Source organism: Myxine glutinosa, chromosome 7 (genome assembly GCF_964187855.1).
Source record: "Myxine glutinosa chromosome 7, kmMyxGlut1.1, whole genome shotgun sequence".
NCBI lineage: Eukaryota > Metazoa > Chordata > Myxini > Myxiniformes > Myxinidae > Myxine > Myxine glutinosa.
The window spans coordinates 160,864,395-160,878,804 of NC_136267.1; the positions used below are offsets into that span (position 1 = coordinate 160,864,395).

The 14,410-nt window shown below is 47.3% G+C and overlaps 1 protein-coding gene across 2 annotated transcripts in view; it reads right to left on the bottom strand.

The window, feature by feature from the left end:
* The window catches only part of LOC137431777 (SWI/SNF-related matrix-associated actin-dependent regulator of chromatin subfamily E member 1), a 75,401-nt gene extending 62,661 nt beyond the window's left edge, over positions 1-12,740 (bottom strand). The window contains exon 1 of one of the 2 annotated variants that reach the window (XM_068123476.2): positions 12,301-12,740. In XM_068123476.2, coding sequence (XP_067979577.1) covers positions 12,301-12,307 — 7 coding nt within the window. In that variant the 5' untranslated portion in view covers positions 12,308-12,740. The remainder of the gene's footprint in view (positions 1-12,300) is intronic. The other variant, XM_068123475.2, reaches the window with a different exon arrangement.
* Between the last annotated feature and the right edge of the window lie 1,670 nt (positions 12,741-14,410).

Below are 14,410 nucleotides of genomic sequence, written 5' to 3' on the forward strand. Positions count from 1 at the left end.
AATGTGAAAGAGGGGAGGGCAGCATGATTCTCAAAGAGGGGAGGGCAGCACGAATGTGAAAGATGGGAAGGCAGCACGATTGTCAAAGAGGGGAGGGCAGCATGATTCTCAAAGAGGGGAGGGCAGCATGATTCTCAAAGACGCGGAGGCAGCACGATTTTCAAAGAGGGGAGGGCAGCATGATTCCCAAAGAGGGGAGGCAGCACGATTGTCAAAGAGGGGAGGCAGCACGATTGTCAAAGAGGGGAGGCAGCACGATTGTCAAAGAGGGGAGGCAGCACGATTGTCAAAGAGGGGAGGCAGCACGATTGTCAAAGAGGGGAGGGCAGCACAGTTGTGAAAGGGAGGAGGGCAGCACAGGTGTGAAAACTGGGAGGGTAGTATGAATATGAAAGATGGGAGGGCAGCACTAATGTGAAAGAGGGGAGGGTAGCACGAATGTGAAAGAGGGGAGGGCAGCACGAATGTGAAAGAGAGGAGGGCAGCACGAATGTGAAAGAGGGGAGGGCAGCACGAATGTGAAAGAGAGGAGGGCAACACAAATGTGAAATATGGGAGGGCAGCACAAATGTGAATGAGGGGAGTGCAGCATGAATGTGAAAGAGGGGAGGGCAGCACTAATGTGAAAGAGGAGGGCAGTACTAATGTGAAAGAGGGGAGGGCAACACTAATGCGAAAGAGAGGGCAGCACGAATGTGAAAGAGAGGAGGGCAGCACGAATGTGAAAGAGGGGAGGGCAGCACTAATGTGAAAGAGGGGAGGGCAGCACTAATGTGAAAGAGAGGAGGGCAGCACTAATGTGAAAGAGGGGAGGGCAGCATGATTCTCAAAGAGGGGAGGGCAGCATGATTCTCAAAGAGGGGAGGGCAGCATGATTCTCAAATAGGGGAGGGCAGTACGAATGTGAAAGAGGAGGGCAGTACTAATGTGAAAGAGGGGAGGGCAGCATGATTCTCAAGGAGGGGAGGGCAGCACGAATGTGAAAGATGGGAAGGCAGCACGATTGTCAAAGAGGGGAGGGCAGCATGATTCTCAAAGACGTGGAGGCAGCACGATTGTCAAATAGGGGAGGGCAGCATGATTCGGAAAGAGGGGGGCAGCACGAATGTGAAAGAGGAGGGCAGTACTAATGTGAAAGAGGGGAGGGCAGCACTAATGTGAAAGAGAGGAGTGCAGCACAAATGTGAAAGAGGGGAGGGCAGCATGATTCTCAAAGAGGGGAGGGCAGCACGAATGTGAAAGATGGGAAGGCAGCACGATTGTCAAAGAGGGGAGGGCAGCATGATTCTCAAAGAGGGGAGGGCAGCATGATTCTCAAAGACGCGGAGGCAGCACGATTGTCAAAGAGGGGAGGGCAGCATGATTCTCAAAGAGGGGGGGGGGGCAGCACGATTGTCAAAGAGGGGAGGCAGCACGATTGTCAAAGAGGGGAGGGCAGCACAGTTGTGAAAGGGAGGAGGGCAGCACAGGTGTGAAAACTGGGAGGGTAGTATGAATATGAAAGATGGGAGGGCAGCACTAATGTGAAAGAGAGGAGGGCAGCACTAATGTGAAAGAGGGGAGGGTAGCACGAATGTGAAAGAGGAGAGGGTAGCACAAATGTGAAAGAGAGGAGCGCAGCACAAATGTGAAAGAGGGGAGGGTAGCACTAATGTGAAAGAGAGGAGCGCAGCACAAATGCGAAAGGGGGGAGGGCAGCATGATTCTCAAAGAGGGGAGGGCAACATGATTCTCAAAGAGGGGAGGGCAGCACGAATGTGAAAGAGAGGAGGGCAGCACGAATGTGAAAGAGAGGAGGGCAGCACGAATGTGAAAGAGGGGAGGGCAGCACGAATGTGAAAGAGGGGAGGGCAGCACGAATGTGAAAGAGAGGAGGGCAGCACGAATGTGAAAGAGAGGAGGGCAGCACGAATGTGAAAGAGGGGAGGGCAGCACGAATGTGAAAGAGAGGAGGGCAGCACGAATGTGAAAGAGAGGAGGGCAGCACGAATGTGAAAGAGAGGAGGACAGCACGAATGTGAAAGAGGGGAGGGCAGCACAAATGTGAAAGAGCAGAGGACAGCACGAATGTGAAAGAGAGGAGTGCAGCAGGAATGCGAAAGAGGGGAGGGCAGCACTAATGTGAAAGAGGGGAGGGCAGCACGAATGTGAAAGAGAGGAGGGCAGCACGAATGTGAAAGAGAGGAGGGCAGCACGAATGTGAAAGAGAGGAGGGCAGCACGAATGTGAAAGAGAGGAGGCCAGCACGAATGTGAAAGAGGGGAGGGCAGTACGAATGTGAAAGAGGGGAGGGCAGCACAAATGTGAAAGAGGGGAGGGCAGCACGAATGTGAAATAGAGGAGGGCAGCACGAATGTGAACGAGAGGAGGGCAGCACGAATGTGAAAGAGAGGAGGCCAGCACGAATGTGAAAGAGGGGAGGGCAGCACGAATGTGAAAGAGAGGTCAGTACGAATATGAAGGAGGGGGGCAGTTCGAATATGAAGGAGGCTCGAATATGAAGGAGGGGGGCAGTTCGAATATGAAGGAGGGGGGCAGTTCGAATATGAAGGAGGGGGCAGTTCGAATATGAAGGAGGGGCAGTTCGAATATGAAGGAGCAGGCAGTTCGAATATGAAGGAGGGGGGCAGTTCGAATATGAAGGAGGGGGGCAGTACGAATATGAAGGAGGGGGCAGTTCGAATATGAAGGAGGGGGGCAGTTCGAATATGAAGGAGGGGGCAGTCCGAATATGAAGGAGGGGTCAGTACGAATATGAAGGAGGGGGGCAGTTCGAATATGAAGGAGGGGGGCAGTTCGAATATGAAGGAGGGGGGCAGTTCGAATATGAAGGAGGCTCGAATATGAAGGAGGGGGGCAGTTCGAATATGAAGGAGGGGGGCAGTTCGAATATGAAGGAGGGCGCAGTTCGAATATGAAGGAGGGGGCAGTTCGAATATGAAGGAGGAGGCAGTTCGAATATGAAGGAGGGGGCAGTTCGAATATGAAGGAGGGGGCAGTTCGAATATGAAGGAGGGGAGCAGTTCGAATATGAATGAGGGGGCAGTTCGAATATGAAGGATGGGGGCAGTTCGAATATGAAGGATGGGGGCAGCGAATATGAAGGAGGAGGGCAGTTCGAATATGAAGGAGGGGGCAGTTCGAATATGAAGGATGGGGGCAGTTCGAATATGAAGGAGGGGGGCAGTTCGAATATGAAGGATGGGGGCAGTTCGAATATGAAGGATGGGGGCAGCGAATATGAAGGAGGAGGGCAGTTCGAATATGAAGGAGGGGGCAGTTCGAATATGAAGGAGGGGGCAGTTCGAATATGAAGGATGGGGGCAGTTCGAATATGAAGGATGGGGGCAGTTCGAATATGAAGGAGGGGGGCAGTTCGAATATGAAGGAGGGGGGCAGTTCGAATATGAAGGAGGGGGCAGTTCGAATATGAAGGAGGGGGGCAGTTCGAATATGAAGGAGGGGGCAGTTCGAATATGAACGATGGGGGCAGTTCGAATATGAAGGATGGGGGCAGTTCGAATATGAAGGATGGGGGCAGTACGAATATGAAGGATGGGGGCAGTTCGAATATGAAGGATAGGGGCAGTTCGAATATGAAGGAGGGGTCAGTACGAATATGAAGGAGGGGGCAGTTCGAATATGAAGGAGGGGGGCAGTACGAATATGAAGGAGGGGGGCAGTACGAATATGAAGGATGGGGGCAGTACGAATATGAAGGATGGGGACAGTTCGAATATGAAGGATGGGGGCAGTTCGAATATGAAGGAGGGGTCAGTACGAATATGAAGGAGGGGGCAGTTCGAATATGAAGGAGGGGGCAGTTCGAACATGAAGGAGGGGGGCAGTTCGAATATGAAGGAGGGGGCAGATCGAATATGAAGGAGGAGGGCAGTTCGAATATGAAGGAGGAGGGCAGTTCGAATATGAAGGAGGGGGCAGATCGAATATGAAGGAGGAGGGCAGTTCGAATATGAAGGAGGAGGGCAGTTCGAATATGAAGGATGGGGGCAGTTCGAATATGAAGGAGGGGGGCAGTTCGAATATGAAGGAGGGGGGCAGTTCGAATATGAAGGAGGGGGCAGTTCGAATATTAAGGAGGAGGCAGTTCGAATATGAAGGATGGGGGCAGTTCGAATATGAAGGAGGGGGGCAGTTCGAATATAAAGGAGGGGGGCAGTTCGAATATTAAGGAGGAGGCAGTTCGAATATGAAGGATGGGGGCAGTTCGAATATGAAGGATGGGGGCAGTTCGAATATTAAGGAGGAGGCAGTTCGAATATGAAGGATGGGGGCAGTTCGAATATGAAGGAGGGGGGCAGTTCGAATATGAAGGAGGGGGGCAGTTCGAATATTAAGGAGGAGGCAGTTCGAATATGAAGGATGGGGGCAGTTCGAATATGAAGGAGGGGGGCAGTTCGAATATGAAGGAGGGGGGCAGTTCGAATATGAAGGATGGGGGCAGTTCGAATATGAAGGAGGAGGGCAGTACGAATATGAAGGAGGGGCAGTTCGAATATTAAGGAGGAGGCAGTTCGAATATGAAGGAGGGGGCAGTTCGAATATGAAGGAGGGGGGCAGTTCAAATATGAAGGAGGGGGCAGTTCGAATATGAAGGAGGGGTCAGTACGAATATGAAGGAGGGGGGCAGTTCGAATATGAAGGAGGGGGGCAGTTCGAATATGAAGGAGGGGGGCAGTTCAAATATGAAGGAGGGCGGCAGTTCGAATATGAAGGAGGTTCGAATATGAAGGATGGGGGCAGTTCGAATATGAAGGAGGGGGGCAGTTCGAATATGAAGGAGGGGGGCAGTACGAATATGAAGGATGGGGGCAGTTCGAATATGAAGGATGGGGGCAGTTCGAATATGAAGGAGGGGTCAGTACGTATATGAAGGAGGCGGCAGTTCGAATATGAAGGAGGGGGGCAGTATGAATATGAAGGAGGGGGGCAGTACGAATATGAAGGATGGGGGCAGTACGAATATGAAGGATGGGGACAGTTCGAATATGAAGGATGGGGGCAGTTCGAATATGAAGGAGGGGGCAGTTCGAATATGAAGGAGGGGGGCAGTTCGAATATGAAGGAGGGGGCAGTTCGAATATGAAGGAGGGGGGCAGTTCGAATATGAAGGAGGGGGCAGTTCGAATATGAAGGAGGGGGGCAGTTCGAATATGAAGGAGGGGGCAGTACGAATATGAAGGAGGGGGCAGTACGAATATGAAGGAGGGGGCAGTTCGAATATGAAGGAGGGGGGCAGTTCGAATATGAAGGAGGGGGGCAGTTCGAATATGAAGGAGGGGGCAGTCCGAATATGAAGGAGGGGTCAGTACGAATATGAAGGAGGGGGGCAGTTCGAATATGAAGGAGGAGGGCAGTTCGAATATGAAGGAGGGGGGCAGTTCGAATATGAAGGAGGCTCGAATATGAAGGAGGGGGGCAGTTCGAATATGAAGGAGGGGGGCAGTTCGAATATGAAGGAGGGGGCAGTTCGAATATGAAGGAGGGGCAGTTCGAATATGAAGGAGGGGGCAGTTCGAATATGAAGGAGGGGGGCAGTTCGAATATGAAGGAGGGGGGCAGTACGAATATGAAGGAGGGGGCAGTTCGAATATGAAGGAGGGGGGCAGTTCGAATATGAAGGAGGGGGCAGTCCGAATATGAAGGAGGGGTCAGTACGAATATGAAGGAGGGGGGCAGTTCGAATATGAAGGAGGGGGGCAGTTCGAATATGAAGGAGGGGGGCAGTTCGAATATGAAGGAGGGGGGCAGTTCGAATATGAAGGAGGCTCAAATATGAAGGAGGGGGGCAGTTCGAATATGAAGGAGGGGGGCAGTTCGAATATGAAGGAGGGGGCAGTTCGAATATGAAGGAGGGGGCAGTTCGAATATGAAGGAGGGGGCAGTTCGAATATGAAGGAGGGGGCAGTTCGAATATGAAGGAGGGGGCAGTTCGAATATGAAGGAGGGGAGCAGTTCGAATATGAAGGAGGAGGCAGTTCGAATATGAAGGATGGGGGCAGTTCGAATATGAAGGATAGGGGCAGCGAATATGAAGGAGGAGGGCAGTTCGAATATGAAGGAGGGGGCAGTTCGAATATGAAGGATGGGGGCAGTTCGAATATGAAGGAGGGGGGCAGTTCGAATATGAAGGATGGGGGCAGTTCGAATATGAAGGATGGGGGCAGCGAATATGAAGGAGGAGGGCAGTTCGAATATGAAGGAGGGGGCAGTTCGAATATGAAGGATGGGGGCAGTTCGAATATGAAGGATGGGGGCAGTTCGAATATGAAGGATGGGGGCAGTTCGAATATGAAGGAGGGGGGCAGTTCGAATATGAAGGAGGGGGGCAGTTCAAATATGAAGGAGGGGTGCAGTTCGAATATGAAGGAGGGGGGGCAGTTCGAATATGAAGGAGGGGGCAGTTCGAATATGAAGGATGGGGGCAGTTCGAATATGAAGGATGGGGGCAGTTCGAATATGAAGGATGGGGGCAGTACGAATATGAAGGATGGGGGCAGTTCGAATATGAAGGATAGGGGCAGTTCGAATATGAAGGAGGGGTCAGTACGAATATGAAGGAGGGGTCAGTACGAATATGAAGGAGGGGGCAGTTCGAATATGAAGGAGGGGGGCAGTACGAATATGAAGGAGGGGGGCAGTACGAATATGAAGGATGGGGGCAGTACGAATATGAAGGATGGGGACAGTTCGAATATGAAGGATGGGGGCAGTTCGAATATGAAGGAGGGGTCAGTACGAATATGAAGGAGGGGGCAGTTCGAATATGAAGGAGGGGGCAGTTCGAATATGAAGGAGGGGGGCAGTTCGAATATGAAGGAGGGGGCAGATCGAATATGAAGGAGGAGGGCAGTTCGAATATGAAGGAGGAGGGCAGTTCGAATATGAAGGAGGAGGGCAGTTCGAATATGAAGGATGGGGGCAGTTCGAATATGAAGGATGGGGGCAGTTCGAATATTAAGGAGGAGGCAGTTCGAATATGAAGGATGGGGGCAGTTCGAATATGAAGGAGGGGGGCAGTTCGAATATGAAGGATGGGGGCAGTTCGAATATTAAGGAGGAGGCAGTTCGAATATGAAGGATGGGGGCAGTTCGAATATGAAGGAGAGGGGCAGTTCGAATATGAAGGAGGGGGGCAGTTCGAATATGAAGGATGGGGGCAGTTCGAATATGAAGGAGGGGGGCAGTACGAATATGAAGGAGGGGGCAGTTCGAATATTAAGGAGGAGGCAGTTCGAATATGAAGGATGGGGGCAGTTCGAATATTAAGGAGGAGGCAGTTCGAATATGAAGGAGGGGGGCAGTTCGAATATGAAGGAGGGGGGCAGTACGAATATGAAGGAGGGGGCAGTTCGAATATTAAGGAGGAGGCAGTTCGAATATGAAGGATGGGGGCAGTTCGAATATTAAGGAGGAGGCAGTTCGAATATGAAGGAGGGGGCAGTTCGAATATTAAGGAGGAGGCAGTTCGAATATGAAGGATGGGGGCAGTTCGAATATGAAGGAGGGGGGCAGTTCGAATATGAAGGAGGGGGGCAGTTCGAATATTAAGGAGGAGGCAGTTCGAATATGAAGGATGGGGGCAGTTCGAATATGAAGGATGGGGGCAGTTCGAATATGAAGGAGGGGGGCAGTTCGAATATGAAGGAGGGGAGGGGAGGAGAATCTATCTATAATTCCATTAATCTCTGTGTGTATGTGTGTATGTGTGTATGTGTGTATGTTTGTCTGTGACCGCTGTTTCTCGACAACTACCGGTCCGATATACTTGAAACTTGCCAGGTATATTGCTGGGGACCCGAGGATGTGCCTTTTCAAGGTTTGAAATTAATCGGACAAGTAGTTACCGAGCTATGGCGATTTAGCCGTTCGCCGTTCGCTTTGGCGTTGCGAATGGACCAAACCATTTCATCTAAATAGAGGGGGGGGTTCTGTGGTCGTTGCGAATGGACCAAACCATTTCATGTAAATAGAGGGGGGGGGGGATTGTCACTGTACTCGCAAGCCGTTTGCCGTTCGCTTTGGCGTTGCGAATGGACCAAAACATTTCATGGACCAAACCATTTCATGTAAATAGAGGGGGGGGGGATTGTCACCGTACTCGCACCCACGTACCCACGTACCCACGTACGGGCATTGCACCCACGTACGGGCATGCCCTAGTCTATCTATAATTCCAGTAATCTCTGTATGTCTGTATGTCTGTGACCGCTGTTTCTCGACAACCACGGGTCCGATATACTTTAAACTTGCCAGGTATATTGCTGGGGACCCGAGGATGTGCCTTTTCAAGGTTTCATATTAATCGGACAAGTAGTTACCGAGCTATGTCCAAAAAACGATTCAACCAATCAGAGAGCAGCGAGTTATCACGTGTGCCGAACGTGCCGAACAGACTCTGCCTCGGACGGCACATTTGAGAGCGTATTCATTTATTTCACGTTGGCAAACTATGTTGCCGCTATGTTGGCGTTAAACTATCTATCTATAATTCCAGTAATCTCTGTACGTCTGTACGTCTGTACGTTTGTTTGTCTGTGACCGCTGTTTCTCGACAACCACGGGTCCGATATACTTTTAACTTGCCAGGTATATTGCTGGGGACCCGAGGATGTGCCTTTTCAAGGTTTCATATTAATCGGACAATTACTTACCGAGCTATGTCCAAAAAACGATTCAACCAATCAGAGAGCAGCGAACGATCGCGTGTGCCGAACGTGGCGGACACACTCTGCCTCGGATGGCACATTTGAGAGCGTATTCATTTATTTCACGTTTGCAAACTATGTTGGCGTTAAACTATGTTTTAAAACTAATAAAACCGAATTTGCGATTCATTCGCTTTCCTGCGCGTTTGTGCACGCGATGGCGATTTCTTTACCAAACTCCGGAAGCCGTTCGCTTTGGACCAAACCATTGCATGTAAATAGAGGGGGGGGATTGTCACCGTACTCGCAAGCCGTTCGCTTTGGACCAAACCATTTCATGTAAATAGAGGGGGGGGGGATATAATTTTAGATATAGATATAGTACGGGCAATGCCCTAGTGTTTTAAAACTAATTAAAACTAATTTGCGATTCTTTCGCTTTCCTGCGCGTTTGTGCACGCTATGGCGATTTCTTTACCAAACTCCGCAAGCCGTTCGCTTTGGACCAAACCATTTCATGTAAATAGAGGGGGGGGGGGGGGATTGTCACCGTACTCGCAAGCCGTTCGCTTTGGACCAAACCATTTCATGTAAATAGAGGGGGGGGATTGTCACAGTACTCGCAAGCCGTTCGCTTTGGACCAAACCATTTCATGTAAATAGAGGGGGGGGATTGTCACCGTACTCGCAAGCCGTTCGCTTTAGACCAAACCATTTCATGTAAATAGAGGGGGGGGGGATTGTCACCGTACTCGCAAGCCGTTCGCTTTGGCTTTGCGAATGGACCAAACCATTTCATGTAAATAGAGGGGGGGGGGGATATAATTTTAGATATATATATAGTACGGGCATGCCCTAGTATAATATGAATGCAGGAAGAGTTGGTGAGACAAAAGGGGATAAAAGACGTGGAGCTGAACCAAACTGTTTGTATCGTTTGGTTATTCAGAGTTCTTTGTTATCAATGGGGGAACAGAACATGGCACACAAGGTTCACAATGAAAGCGGTTGTACTTGTTGAGCAGATTTGGCAGGAATTTGTGCCGCGCCGTTTGTTGGCACCGGGATTGCGGCTTCAAGTTTGGGCTCCAAGAGTGAGCCGCCGCAGCTATAAGGGAACAGTCCCATTCCGGCTCCTCCGAGGGGGAATACTTACAAATCACCATGCTTCCTACACCATCACATACACCAAAACACCATCACGTACACGAAAACCCCATCACATACACCAACACACCATCACATACAGCAACACACCATCACATACACCAACACACCATCACATACACCAACAACACCATCACATACACCAACACACCATCACATACACCAACACACCATCGCATACAGCAACACACCATCACATACACCAACACACCATCGCATACAGCAACACACCATCGCATACAGCAACACACCATCATATACACCAACACACCATCACATACACCAACACACCATCACATACACCAACACACCATCGCATACAGCAACACACAATCACATACACCAACACACCATCACATACACCAACACACCATCACATACACCAACACACCATCACATACACCAACACACCATCACATACACCAACACACCATCACATACACCAACACACCATCACATACACCAACACTCCATCACATACACCATCACATACACCAACACACCATCACATACACCAACACACCATCACAAACACCAACACACCATCACATACACCAAAACACCATCACATAAACCAACACACCATCACATACACCAACACACCATCACAAACACCAACACACCATCACAAACACCAACACACAATCACATACACCAAAACACCATCACATACACCAACACACCATCACATACAGCAACACACCATCACATACACCAACACACCATCACATACACCAACACACCATCACAAACACCAACACACCATCACATACACCAAAACACCATCACATACACCATCACATACACCAACACACCATCACGTACACCAACACACCATCACATACACCAACACACCATCACATACACCAACACACCATCACATACACCAACACACCATCACATACACCAACACACACACCAACACATGCACCAAAACACCATCACATGCACCAACACACCATCACATGCACCAACACACCATCACATGCACCAACACACCATCACATACACCAAAACCCCATCACATGCACCAACACCCCCATCACATGCACCAAAACACCATCATCACATGCACCAAAACACCATCACATACACCAACACACCATCACATACACCAACACACCATCACATAAACCAACACACCATCACATGCACCAACACACCATCACATACACCAAAACACCACCATCACATACACCAAAACACCATCACATACACCAACACACCATCACATACACCAACACACCAACACATACACCAAAACACACCATCACAAACAACAACACACCATCACATACACCAACACACACACCAACACATGCACCAAAACACCATCACATGCAGTAATGCACCAACACACCATCACGTACACGAAAACCCCATCACATGCACCAAAACACCACCATCACATACACCAAAACACCATCACATACACCAAAACACCATCACATACACCAACACACCATCACATACACCAACACACCAACACATACACCAAAACACACCATCACAAACAACAACACACCATCACATACACCAACACACCATCACATACACCAACACACCAACACATGCACCAAAACACCATCACATGCAGTAATGCACCAACACACCATCACGTACACGAAAACCCCATCACATGCACCAAAACCCCATCACATGCACCAAAACACACCATCACAAACAACAACACACCATCACATACACCAACACACCATCACATACACCAACACATGCACCAAAACACCATCACATGCAGTAATGCACCAACACACCATCACGTACACGAAAACCCCATCACATGCACCAAAACACCATCATCACATGCACCAACACACCATCACATGCACCAAAACACACCATCACATGCACCAACACACCATCATCACATGCACCAACACACCATCATCACATGCACCAACACACCATCATCACATGCACCAACACACCATCATCACATGCACCAACACACCATCATCACATGCACCAACACACCATCATCACATGCACCAAACACCATCATCACATGCACCAAAACACACCATCACATACACCAAAACACACCATCACATGCCCCAAGCCCCCAACACCCCCATCACATACACCAAAACACACTATCACATGCCCCACGCCCCCAACACCCCATCACATACACCAAAACACCCCATCACATACACCAAAACACACCATCACATGCCCCAAGCCCCCAACACCCCATCACATACACCAAAACACACTATCACATGCCCCAAGCCCCCAACACCCCATCACATACACCAAAACACACTATCACATGCCCCAAGCCCCCAACACCCCATCACATACACCAAAACACACTATCACATGCCCCACGCCCCCAACACCCCATCACATACACACGCCAAGGACACGCAAACAATGCCCTCGCATGAGCCTCAAGTACGAAATGGTCCGCACTGGGCGTTACCAGCGGCGCAGCACTTACGGGACATGATGAGGTCGCTTCTCTGCCGTCCGATAAAAGTGATTGGGAATGCTGAGGATGGCGGAGAGAAGGGCTGGTGGACGCCACGACAGGGCGACGCGGTCGGTGGGGAAAACGGTGAACGGTGAACGGTTCGCGGTGAATGCGGGAAGCGGTACTGGGTCTGGATTGGGGGAGGGGAGTGGTGGTGCTGGGGTCCCGCGCGGCCTGGACTCTTTGTGCTCGGCTTCGGCACACGTGGCGTCCGACGTCAGTCAGGCTCCAGATAAACGTTCAATCCCGACGATTCCCCAGCTGCCCCGTCCCTCCCCCTTTCCATCACATGGAATATTTTACACACAAATGCATTCATTGTTGACGTCCCGATGTGCGAGTACAGTCCTCACAAAGTATTTGATAACCGACCGGGTACCGACAAGTTATTTCATTTGTCTCGTCCTTCAGGCCTTAAAAAGGCTCTCGTGGTCATTGGAAAAACAAACAGGCCTATGAGGCCTTGCGCTGACACATCCAGGTGGAGCTGACCTTACATTATCATTATCATAATTTATCATTATCAATGTGTACCATTATCATCAATCATATCATGATTTATCATTATCAATATGTACCATTATCATCAATCATATCATGATTTATCATTGTCAATATGTACCATTATCATCAATCATATCATGATTTATCATTATCAATATGTACCATCATCATCAATCATATCATGATTTATCATTATCAATATGTACCATTATCATCAATCATATCATGATTTATCATTATCAATATGTACCATTATCATCAATCATATCATGATTTATCATTGTCAATATGTACCATTATCATCAATCATATCATGATTTATCATTGTCAATATGTACCATTATCATCAATCATATCATGATTTATCATTATCAATATGTACCATCATCATCAATCATATCATGATTTATCATTGTCAATATGTACCATTATCATCAATCATATCATGATTTATCATTATCAATATGTACCATTATCATCAATCATATCATGATTTATCATTGTCAATATGTACCATTATCATCAATCATATCATGATTTATCATTGTCAATATGTACCATTATCATCAATCATATCATGATTTATCATTATCAATATGTACCATCATCATCAATCATATCATGATTTATCTTTATCAATATGTACCATTATCATCAATCATATCATGATTTATCATTATCAATATGTACCATTATCATCAATCATATCATGATTTATCATTGTCAATATGTACCATTATCATCAATCATATCATGATTTATCATTGTCAATATGTACCATTATCATCAATCATATCATGATTTATCATTATCAATATGTACCATCATCATCAATCATATCATGATTTATCATTGTCAATATGTACCATTATCATCAATCATATCATGATTTATCATTATCAATATGTACCATTATCATCAATCATATCATGATTTATCATTGTCAATATGTACCATTATCATCAATCATATCATGATTTATCATTATCAATATGTACCATTATCATCAATCATATCATGATTTATCATTATCAATATGTACCATTATCATCAATCATATCATGATTTATCATTATCAATATGTACCATTATCATCAATCATATCATGATTTATCATTGTCAATATGTACCATTATCATCAATCATATCATGATTTATCATTGTCAATATGTACCATTATCATCAATCATATCATGATTTATCATTATCAATATGTACCATCATCATCAATCATATCATGATTTATCATTGTCAATATGTACCATTATCATCAATCATATCATGATTTATCATTATCAATATGTACCATTATCATCAATCATATCATGATTTATCATTGTCAATATGTACCATTATCATCAATCATATCATGATTTATCATTATCAATATGTACCATTATCATCAATCATATCATGATTTATCATTATCAATATGTACCATTATCATCAATCATATCATGATTTATCATTATCAATATGTACCATTATCATCAATCATATCATGATTTATCATTATCAATATGTACCATTATCATCAATCATATCATGATTTATCATTATCAATATGTACCAT